This window comes from Vombatus ursinus, unplaced genomic scaffold (assembly GCF_900497805.2).
Source record: "Vombatus ursinus unplaced genomic scaffold, bare-nosed wombat genome assembly UNPS02015397.1, whole genome shotgun sequence".
NCBI lineage: Eukaryota > Metazoa > Chordata > Mammalia > Diprotodontia > Vombatidae > Vombatus > Vombatus ursinus.
Window position 1 is genome coordinate 192,480 of NW_020955175.1, and position 12,564 is coordinate 205,043.

The 12,564-nt window shown below is 36.6% G+C and overlaps 1 protein-coding gene across 1 annotated transcript; it reads left to right on the forward strand.

The window, feature by feature from the left end:
• The first annotated feature begins 6,708 nt into the window (after positions 1–6,708).
• Positions 6,709–7,656, forward strand: LOC114032045 (olfactory receptor 52E4-like). Its single transcript, XM_027847251.1, has one exon. It carries the CDS (start codon positions 6,709–6,711, stop codon positions 7,654–7,656), a length of 948 nt encoding a protein of 315 aa, XP_027703052.1.
• The last annotated feature ends 4,908 nt before the right edge of the window (positions 7,657–12,564 follow it).

A 12,564-nucleotide genomic window follows, 5' to 3' on the forward strand; every position in this document is an offset into this window, starting at 1 on the left:
GAACATGATATAGTACTATTTTAACCTTCTCCTTACTTTTAAAAAAAACGTACTTTTTTTAAAAGAGCATTCATTTTTTTCTCCCTCTCATCTTTTCCCCATCTTCCAAAAACTAAAGGACATATGAGTATATATGGTTAAGCAAACCAAATTCTCACATTGGCTCTTTCCAAAATGTGTTTACTGTTTTTAGTTCTAAGCTGATATCTTTATTTTACCCTCTTTATTGTGCAGATCATTTTTTTTCTTTTTAGAGAAAGTAGAAGCAAAATAAATGTGGGACATTCCTGACTATTCTTTGTGATCTATTATTAGCATCCCATTACCTGTAAATAGCAGGTCTAGCTGTTCATTGATTTCCCTCACCCTCCAAACAGGTTAAAAATTAAAAGGCCCTTTTTACAAATAGAATGATTCACTTTCAAACTCAGTTTGTTCTACTCTTTATGGTTCCCAATACTATTTTAGCACCCTATCATGTTTTTGTTTTCATACTCTCTTTCCTCAGTTGTATAATAGGGATAATGATAGCAAGTAGGTCTCTGAGTTGTTGTGAGGATCACATGAGATAAATGTCCATAAAGTGGTTAACTCATTTCCTGACACATAGTAGGCACTTAATAAATATTTGATTCCTTCCTTTTCTTCCATCCTTGCTATTACCCTATTCATACTTTCACCATATATATATATATATAAATATATATGCATATTTATATATAAATATATATATATATTTATATTCATTCATTCCTAATATAAATTTGTAACCAGTAACAAGAGCATCCAAATTAGTTTCTTTCACTTCTCCAGTTTCTTCCTCTTCAGAATTGTTTTCCTTTGTTCACTTTTGTATCATAATTCTGTTTCTAGAATCACAGGGTATCTGTTTGTATGCTACAGATGATCTAGTCCAACTACTTTATTTTAGATGAGGAAATTGAGGCTCGGGGAGTCTAAGTGACTTACTCATGGTCATACATTTAGCAAGTGTCAAAGATGAAGTTGTGATTTCAGTTCAGATTCCTGATTGAGAAACCAGAGTTCTTTCCTCTACCACAGTTAGAACCCCATACTTCTTAGGTCCAATCTCTTTTATAGGACCTTTGGTTTTGAGATCCCACTCATATTTTCTGAACTTTTACCCACAGGAAGAGCAAATAATTTGTCTAAGGTCATACCCCAAGCTCTTAGCACAGGTAGGGCTATGAAACAGATATCCTAGGTTCTGGGAGGTATGCGCAGATGTAAGAAGAGACAAACCAAAGTCTAGAGAAACATGTCCTTGAGGTTGTCAAATGACTGCAAAACTTTGAGGATGTTAGTCAGGGACTGAAAGGTTTGTGGGGGTCAACTACATGCCAGATAACAGGACATAGGAAAAGATTATCTCCATCATGATCCTGTATCTTCCACATCACTGAGAGGCTTGGAAAACAAGAAGAGAAAGAGTGAAAAGAGAGAAAGGAAAATAAAAAAAGACCTATATGGCATTTACTAGGTTCCAGGCAGTGTGTTGACCTTTACAAATATCACATTTGATCCTCACAACAACTCTGTGAGGAAGGCGCTATTATTACTCCCATTTTACAATTGAGGAAACTGAGGCAAATCAATCAAGTGACTTTCCCAGGTAACATAGCTAGTAATTGTCAGAGGCTAGATTTGAAATCAAATTTTCCTGACTTCAGGCCAAGTGTTCTGTGCACTATGGAACTACCTACCTGGGGAAAAAATAGGTAGGAGAGAAAGAGAAGGAATAGGAATAGCATCAGAGCAATGGCATTCATTGTCTTTGGTCTTTGCATTTTTAAATGGACTTTAGTTTATACTTAGAATGCTCCCCTTTGCCTCTTCATCTGCTAATTCTTTGTCATTTTTAATGAAACTTTATTGTTGCATCTCACAGAACAAAACTATAGGTGAGGGCAGTGGATTTTCTCTTATACCATAAATGGTGCAACAAAGTGTTTCTGAAGATCTCACAATCAGTTTATTTTTATGGTAGTCTGACTATAAGTTATGTATGAGTTCTCCTCCTGACTTTTTGTTAAATGTTGATGATGGTTCAGGAGAAAGAGCTCAAAACTAATAGTCAGTATACCTATATATTAGTCATTATTGCTTCTACCTCTATGGAATTTCATGTGCATACTTTCTGAGCCTCAGTTTCCTCTGAAAATTATGTTTATGGCACTGGTCTCCCCTCTTACACATACACACACACACACACACACACACAAACCTTGGCTTGTTGTCTGGAGCAAATGAAATAATGGATGAAGATGCAATAGTGTTGCCAAAATAAGAAAAATACAAGAAAAGAAAGAAAAAAAATTGAAGAATTTTTAACATATGTATGTATATATATATATATATATATATGTATATATACACACACACACAGAAGAGTCCTGAAGGAAATTCCAAAGGAAACACAGATAATCAGCCTGACTTTAAAAATAACATATTGAATTTATTATACTTTTTAAAAGTAAATAGTACAAAATAGAGTTTGGCAGTTTCATTTATAATCCTCTTTTTTCTGTACTATTTTTATGTGGAATTTTTTAAAGTTCAGAATAAAAAATAATAAACTAAAAAAAAGAAAATGTATCTTGAAGGATACAAGGTCTATTAAAATACAAGGAATTAAGATAATGCCTATAGTTATTTTTAAGAAACACCAACTATAAGATCTACTTGCAGTGAGTTGCTGGGAATCATTTCTTTTGAATCATATTATTTATTTGGATGCCATCCCAAATTCCATATATTATGAGATTAGAGACTCGTGTTCATAAGGGCAAACATTATAGGAATAAAACTCTACTCATATTTTAACATGGGAATGCACAGAAAGTGAATGTCAGTATGCAAAGGTCTTATTGCATTGAAGATCTGATGGGCCTTCTTTTCCTTGGCTTCATTGCAGTGGTCTTTGTGATGCTCTTATGGCTGCCACCCACTTGTTGTTCAGTTGTTTCCACCATGTCTGACTTTCCATGACCCCATTTTGGGATTTTCTTGGCAGAAGTACTGGAATGGTTTGCCATCTTCTTCTCTAATTCATTTTACAAGTGAGGAACTGAAGCAAATAGGATTAAGTGATTTGCCCTGAGGCACACAGCTAGCAAATTTCTGAGGCCAGATTTGAACTCATGAAGATAAGTCTTCCTGATTATAATCCAGTGCTCTTATTTACTACACCATCTAGCTGCCCTGCCATACACTTATACTGTGTTAAGAGTTATCCTGCTTAGGTCCAGGAATAATCATGATACAATCTCAGAAGATGCCTCATTTTGACTCAAATATATTGACAAAAAAAATCATAGAAATCTCGGGGTTTGAAAAATTGTCATAGACTTTCTATACCAACACGTACTAGAACAAGAATACTTTCTACAACTTACTTGGCAAGTGACCAAATAGACTTTGCTGAAAGATATGCAGGAAGGAAGAACTGCATCAATTGCTTCTCAGTTCATAGATAATAATAATAATAATAATAATAATAATAATAATGCATTTTAAAATATCTACAATGTGCAATAAAATAGGAATAAACTAATATTTGTATTTCAATTTAAGCTTTGCAAATTTATTGGCACACATCTAATTTGATGTAGGGTGTACTCTACATTGTTGGAGTGATTTCCCACACCAGGAATTTCCCATACTGAAGAAAAATCACAGATCCTTTCTGTGAATATAGAATATTTCTATATTCTATAGAATGTGATAAATACTGTAAGAAAGATACTTGTACAATATTTTGGGAGGTGAAAGGAGGGAGAAGTAAAATCCAATGAAATGAACTAGAAGAGGGCAGATAAGTTTGTAGCTTTCTTACGGAAAGAGCACTGAACTTGTCATCATAGGATCTGAGTTGAAATGCAAAGCTCTACTTCTGACAAATTGTATGACCTTGAACAAGTGATGTTTCTTCCTCATGTTTTAGTCTTCTAATCTACAAAATGAGAGGATCAACCAGGGTAGCCAGGGGATCAACTGTGTAGCATTAGTCACCAAATCAATGGTCTTTTTTCCCCAATTCTCATATTTTTTTTTTAATTTTCAGGGATATTTGACATTATTGACAACACCATCCTTCTTGATATATTCTATTTCCTCAGCTTCTGTGATATTTTACCCTAATCATTCTCTTAGCTCTATGGTCATTTGTTCTCTGCCTTCTTTGCCATTTCTTTAGCTTCTATCTACCTCTTAAAATGTGAGTGGCCCCTAGGTTGTCTCAATGGTCCTTTTAGCTTTCTATGGGATTCCTCTTGTAATTGAGGAATCTAACTGGTGCTATAGATGGAGTGATAGGCCCTGAATCAAGAAGGTCTGAGTTCAAATCTGGCCTCAGACACTTACTAACTGTATGTCTCTGGGCAAATTACTTTACCTCTGCGAGTCTCAGTTTCCTTATCTGTAAAATGGAGGCAATAATAGCCTATACCTCCAAGGGCTGTTGTAAGGATCAAATGAGATAATAATTTTAAAGCATTTAGTATAGCATCTGGCATACCATAGGCATTATATAAATGTCCTCTCTATTATTTTTATTCTTCTCCTTGTTGTTGTGGTTAGATCCACTAATCTTCTCCCCTGACTTCAATCATAATCTCTATTTGAATGACTTCCACATTTGTATCTCCCATCTCAACCTCCCCTTAGAACTTCAGTAATTAACTTTCAATTCTTTCCATCTATCACCAACTAACGTCTCACTGATCCTCAAACTGGACAAACTGAGTTTACCTTTTACACCAAAAATCTCCCCATTATTTCTCCTAATCTGTTCATGTCGCCAATGAGGTACACTGTTAACGTGATCCTGGAGAAATCAATTAATCTCTCAGTCCTCTAGGCTAGGCGTATGTTGAAGACTATAAATTATGGAGAAATTGGAGATCTGCATCGGTAAAAGAAACTTCCTCATTCAGAAGTTCCCTATATTGATGAAATCACAGATGCAATCCCTATTCTACCCTGTTGGTGGCAGCACCATTTCCCAATAAACCAGGCTTATAACCTGGGAGTCATCCTTTATTCTTTTGTCCTTCAATCTCCATATCCAAGCTACATCTTATCAATTTTCATCTCTGTAACCGATCTTGTGTATACTTCCCTCCTATTTTCCATTACCACTGCAACCAACTTATTTCAAGTCATTATCTCTTCTCATGTTCAATACATGTTACCTTTATCCTTCTCACTGCTACCCAATTCATCTTCATAATGATTACTTTACTGCCTTAATCAAAAATCTGCTGTGGCTCCCCACTGACTGAAAATAATAGTATAAATGTATAAAATTTCCTTTTAACAGTCTAGGCCCTCCATAAGCTTACCTTAACCTACCTTTTCAGATTTATCATATGTAACTCTGGTTTTCATTGTCTATGTTTTTACAGGATTATTTGCTCTCTTGTGTTTTATTTCTGTGCTTTTGCTAATGATATCCACTATACTAAGAATGGACTCCATCATTTATCCATTGAAGTCATTGTCTATGTCTAGGGTGACCAAACTTAGGTGTTAAAGCTTTAGTGAAAATTTTTTTTCCATTCATTCCATTTTTTCTCTATCCTCTGTCCAAAATGGAAGTGATCTCCCAATTTTCAAACTCTTTTTGATACCTTACCTCACTGATTCCATTGGCTACATCATCTTCTGCTTCACAACACATATGGTTATAGATATCTTTTGCCCCCCATCAGATTCTTTTAGCTCCTTCAATGTAGGCACTTTAGTTCATCTATAATTATATGCTCTGCATCTCGTACAACATTTAACACATAGAAGATATTCAATAGGCTTGTACAATTGAATTCTTGAATTCATCAGGGAGCTGTGGATTTGGAGGGTTATAAAGACACATTAGTGCACACAGACTTGTTTGTTAGTACTTCACCCTTTACCTTTATCAGTACAGGAAATGTACATGTAGTCAAGATCTTTGTTCATTCTCATCTTCTTATATAAAATCCAGTTGTTCCTTTTTGCCAGTTAAGTAAATTTCACACTCCACTACTTCGTATTTCAGATTCTCCACAGCACAACATCATCCTGCCTTACCAATTTGAGTAAATATTTTTTCTGACATATTCATTTTCAATTTCAGCCAAACTGAATGCAACTCAAATGTCAATATCATTGACTGTATTTTGCAACTATTATATTTATCATGTAATGCAATATTATAGTTGTCTATTTGCACCTCAATTAGTAAGGGAATGTAAGAAGGTAGAAATAACATAGAATTTATATCTTCTAGGACCTAGCGAAGGACTTTGTGCACAGCAGGCACCTGATAAATATTTGTTGTGTTTTCATTTCTTAAACAAGATGGGGATATATGATCTCAGATGGTTTGAATCGATTGTTACTGAACAACTGTCAACATTGTGAGAAGAATGTATGGTTGCCTTACCCATCTGAACATTAACATGCTTAGAGTGGAAGATATTTGTTGGGAAACATAGGCTGCAATTCAGTAATTTCTTTTCTTCAGACATGAAATCAAAGGACAGGACAATTAAGAGAGGATGAACATCTCAGTGGTTAGTTTAATATGAGGAATTCTCTCTTACAGATGTTGCAAGTGGTGGTCACACCAAGCTTCACACTGATCTGCACAGATGAAGTATGAAACACAGAAATAAGCAGAATCCATACATAGCCAGTGAGCCTACAATGTTTGACTTTAACTCTACTGGGTTCATCAATCCCAGTACATTCATCCTTCTTGGTATCCCTGGACTAGAGGCCTTACATATTTGGATCTCCATTCCCTTCTGCTCCATTTATGCTATTGCCCTTTTGGGAAATGTGAGCATCCTCTTCATTATCAAGACAGATTCCTCTCTCCATGAACCCATGTTCTACTTCCTCTCCATGCTGGCCATCACTGACCTTATTCTTTCAACATCAACTCTACCTAAGATGCTTGGACTATTCTGGTTCAGTGACCGTGAGATCAACTTCCATGCCTGCCTCACTCAGATGTTCTTCATTCATGCTTTCTCTGGAGTAGAGTCAGGGCTCCTGGTGGCCATGGCATTAGATAGATATGTGGCCATATGTAACCCACTAAGACATGCATCTATTCTCACCAACCCTGTGGTGGCCCGGGTGGGCATGGTGGCACTTCTAAGGGGCTTAATACTCTTAACTCCCCATCCCTTCCTGGTGAGGAAGTGGCCGTACTGTCGGACCAATGTTATCCCACACACTTACTGTGAGTACATGGCTGTAGGGAAATTAGCTTGTGCTGATATCTCCATCAACAGCCTCTATGGCTTGGCTGTCATCGTCCTGATTGTTGGCACAGATGTAACATGCATCTCTCTATCCTACATCCAGATTCTCCGAACAGTCTTCAGCCTACCCTCCAAAGATGCACGCTCAAAAACCCTCAGCACCTGTGGCTCCCATGTCTGTGTTATCCTTACCTTCTATATCCCTGCTCTTTTCTCTTTCCTTACCCATCGATTCAGTCAGCAGATCCCCCACCACACTCATATTCTCTTGGCCAACATGTACCTGCTGGTGCCCCCCATGCTTAACCCCATCATCTATGGGGTCAGGACCAAACAGATCCGGGACCGGGTTGTGCTTCTATTCAAAATTAAGACCACCTGAGAAACTTGAACCTGAAATTGACTAACAGTTTGACATCTATACTTAACTGCTAACCTGTGCATATAAACTATTGGTCAATAAACAAATATTTATTAGATACCTACTATGGGCTAGGGATAATTTTCATTATAATTTGTATTTGTAAATAAAAAGGATGAAACAATTTCTATTCTCAAGGAGTTTATCTTATAGTGTGGTATTCAACAAAATACAAAGTGAATAAATACAAATATGCACAAAGTAGTTAAATACAAGGTACTTTGGGAAGGACATCATTGTCAGTTATTGACCACAAGAGACTTCTGGCAGCAGATGGTAGCAAACTGTGTCTTAAAGGAAGAGTAGGACACTAACATGATCTATACACATGAAACACTCAATGCAAAGGCACAGAGATGGGAGATGAAGCAGAGAAATAAAGTAGTGAGTAGATTCTAAAGGGATGGAGTAATTTGGGACACTCTAGGTTTGGATTGTTTCTTCTGGAGATAGTTCAGAAGAAATAGGACTAGATTTCTCTGATGTAATACTCTCAGTTTCAATGCACTTACTACGTTCTTATTGGGGACAGGATGTGTTGGAACAAGCTCAAACCAGGCCCAGAAAGATGATTATTAAATTGTCAGTGTGAATGTTTACACCTCAGAAATTAAAACAAAACAAAACAAAACAAAAAACAATTACTAATCAGGCATTGGTTTATTGTTTTGTTGATTGTCTGAAAATAAGAAAATGATGAAAAAAATTAAAATTTTAAGGACTGAGTGTGCATATAAAAGTCTTGAACTGATGACTCTTCCCTGGTGGGAGGCAAGAACTGCTAAGAACTTAGGGAAGAAGGATGGAAGAGAAAATTATCAGTTTTGGAAGCAGCTGCAGTCTGCTACATATTACCCATTGTTATATCTCCACAACCAACTGCCACATATATGTGAATACATGTTGCCAATGCTTCTTTTGTCTATGCCATTTTGCCTGATCTTAGGTGAATGAGTGTACTAGACAGAGTGGAGCAGGCTTTATCTTCATCTTTAAGAACTTTGCAAAGTCAGAAGATTCTTTAAAGGTCCCCTCATCAACTGGAACTCATAGCAGCAGTCACCCAGTCCGATGAGAGCCCTCCCAGAAGTGAATCTGTCCAGGAGCTGAGACATTATTGCTTCAAGGAAGGGAGTGAATCTTCCATTTGCTAGAACTCACCCAGAAATGAACTTGATGGCATAAATACTTTGTAGCAGCTTTAATCCCTGGTCCTTTGGGGTTCTGGTGATAAAGGAGAGTGTGGAAAGTTCTTGTTCTGCTATCTTAGTCAATGTTCTTTTGAAAAATGCTAATTGATATTATGTCGTTGGTTACATAATATTGGAGAGATATCAACAATTGAAAAAAGGGAGATACACCAGATGGGGGCTCTTGAAATCATTCCCACGTCTTCAGGGTAACCTCTAGAACATGAAGTGGAGGTATATGGAGCCAAACTCTGGGGACTCAATCTGTCAATGAGAGTTAGAATTGGTACAGAGAACCCAGAGCTGACATTAAACAACGTATACAATACTTTGTACATTTAGTCCCCTACTTTTCTGCCTACAGATAATATATATTTCAACTTCTATTCTTTGGAACCAAGAACCCCTTTGCTTTACAAATAAAGACAGTGAGACCTAGAGAAAGGATATAAGTTGTCCAAGGCCAGAGATTCCTTCCTAAGCAATATTCTTGCCATCTGCTCTGCCTTTTGTTGTACCCTCTGGACCATTATACCTATAGAAGCTATATTGCAGGACACAACCTCAGCTCCTATCCTGAAACTCTCGTTTTTGGGGGCTCTGTCCTGATTGGTATTTCACATGGTGTGCTGTTTAATCAGCCCCAGTTCTCTTTTTTCTCATTCTTATCATGCCATCTTCTTATCTAACCAGGATATATTCTTTCTCTATCCCTCCCCCTGTGTTGCTTTCTGGGTCTGCAAGTGTAATCAAATCAATACTACCCTTGCTAGTGGAAAAAAATGTCAATCAATTTGACTGCCTATGGTGGTACTCATCATTCATGTGACTTTTTAAACCAAAATAATACATCCTTCCCTGGCCACCACTCTTCTATATGTATTATTTTGCTCTAGAAGAATGGAAATCCCTCGAGGGCAAAGACTGTGTAGCTTTTTTTTTTATCTTTTACCCAAGTACTTAAGCTAATGCTTGACACATCTTAAGCGCTTAGCTAAAGCCTCTTCATTGTTCAGTCATCGATCCATTAATTCATTCATTCAAAAAGTAGAGGAGAAGAGATTCAAATTAAGATCTTCTGCCCCCAAAACCATCAAGGTCCCAGTTGTGCCTCTCTTCATGTGTATTCAATAATGCAATGTTAAAAAGAATGTTGACAGAGTAGTTTGTCTAGGTGATGGTAATCAAAGCCTTGAGAAGATCTTGCCGTAGATGGAAGATCTGGGGTGTTCATCTAGGAGAACAGGAGAACTGGGCATACAGTTTATGATAGGGAATTGATAATACTTAGAAGTCAGCAGGACTTTATCAGTAACAGATATTCCTTCATGAACCACATTTAATTTTTATCACAGGCAAATGCTATAGATATAGATCACCAAGATTCATCAAAAAATTTTAAAATCTTTCATGCCACTCATGAATTATATGGAAAGAGATCGACTAGATAATAGAACATTTAGACAAATTTGGAAGGGGTGGATTCAAAGAATAGCCATAAATAAGTAAAATAACTCTTTTAGTGGAGGGGCCCAGGCATCAGTGTTTGGTCCTATATTGTTCACATTTTAAACAATGATTTGCATAAAGGTATGGATGGCATACTTTTCATATGTGCAAATAACTGGAAGGATAGATAATTAACACATTGCATAAAAGGGTCAGGATGCAAAAATATCTTGACACACTAAAATAATGATCTAAAGTGAATAAGATGGAACATATTATGGATAAATATGAGTATCTCAAACTGGGTTAGACATCAATTTCACAAATATCACATGGAGTTATATCTATCTAGACAATGGGCAGCTAGGTGGTGCAATGGATAGAGTAACATCATTAGATTCAGGAAGACTCATCTTCATGAGTTCAAATCTAGCCTTAGACACTTGCTAGCTGTGTGACTCTAGGGAAGTCATATAATTGTATTCTCCACAGTTTCCTCATCTGTAAAATTTAGCTGTAGAAGGAAATGGCAAACCATTCCAGTATCTTTGCCAAGAAAACTACAAATGTGGTCATGAAGTCAGATATGACTGAACAACAACAAATGTCTACACAATAGTTCTTTTTGTTTTTCTAGTGCAGTTTATTTTTTTTGGTTAATATGATTTTTTAAATTAATTAATTTTTAGTTTTCAATAGTCACTTTCACAAGATTTTGAATTCCAAATTTTCTCTCCATCTCTCCCCTCCCCCACCCCAAGACAACATGCATTATAAAAACTCTTTCCTTCAATTTGCCCTCTTTTCTATCAACTCCTTATCTTATCACCTTCCCCTTCTATTTTCCTGTAGGGCAGGGTAGATTTCTATACCCTATTACCTTTATATTTTATTTCCCACTTGCATATAAAAACAATTTTAACATTCATTTTTAAAACTTTGAGTTCCAAATCCTCTCCCTTCCTCCCTCCCCATCCACCCTTATTGAGAAGGCAAGCAATTTGATGTAGGTTATACATGTGTAGTCATGCAAAATACTTCCATAATAGTCATGTTGTGAAAGACTAACTGTATTTCCCTCTATCCTATTGTGCCCCCATTTATTCTATTCTGTCCTTTGACCCTGTCACTCCTCAAAAGTGTTTGCTTCTGATTACTGCCTCCCCAAGTCTTCCCTCCCTTCTATCATTCCCCACTCTTTTACCCCCTTCCCTCCTTTTTTTCTTTAGGTAAGATAAATTTCCATACCCAATTGAGTGTGTATGTTATTCCCTCTATAAGCCAAATCCAATGAGACTAAGGTTCACTCATTCTCTTTCACTTCTCCCCACTTCCCCTCCATTGTAAAATATTTTTCTTGCCTCTTTTATGTGAGATAATTTACCCCATTCTACCTCTCCCTTTCTCCTTCTCCCAGTATAATCCTCTCTCACCCCTTGATATTTTTTAGATATCATCCCTTCATATTCAACTCACCCTGTGCCCTCTGTCTATATATATATAATTTCCTCCAATTATCCTAGTGCTGAGAAAGGTCTCATAAGTTGCAAATATCATGTTTCCATGTAGAAATGTAAACAGTTCAACTTTAATGTCCCTTAGGATTTCTCTTTCTGTTTACCTTTTCGAGCTTCTCTTAAGTCTTGTATTTGAAAGGGAAATTTTCTACTCAACTCTGGTCTTTTCATCAAGAATGCTTGAAAGTCCTCTATTTTGTTGAATGTCCATTTTTCCCCCTGAAGGATTATACTCAATTTTGCTGGGAAGGTGATTCTTAATTTTAATAATACCTCCTTTGACCTCCAGAATATCTTATTTCAAGCCCTCCAGTCCCATAATGTGGAAGCTGCTAAATCTTGTATTACCCAGATTGTGTTTCCACAGTACTTGAATTGTTTCTTTCTGGCTGCTTGAAACATTTTTTCCTTGACCTGGGAACTATGGAATATGGCTACAATATTCCTAGGGGTTTTTGTTTGGTATCTCTTTCAGGAGGTGATTGGTGTATTCTTTCAATTTTTACTTTACCCTCTGGTTCTAGAATATCATGGCAGTTTTCCTTGATAATTTCTTGAAAGATGATGTCTAGGCTCTTTTTTTAATCCTGGCTTTCAGGTAGTCACAATAGTTCTTGTGAAAAAGATCTGGGGGTTTTGGTGGATTGCAACTTCAATCTGAGTCAACAGTGATACATGATAGTCAAAAGACCTAATCCTATTTTGAACTGCAT

Bases quoted from the DNA above. Each gene is read 5' to 3' on its own strand.
- LOC114032045 (XM_027847251.1), top strand. From the start codon at position 6,709: ATGTTTGACTTTAACTCTACTGGGTTCATCAATCCCAGTACATTCATC.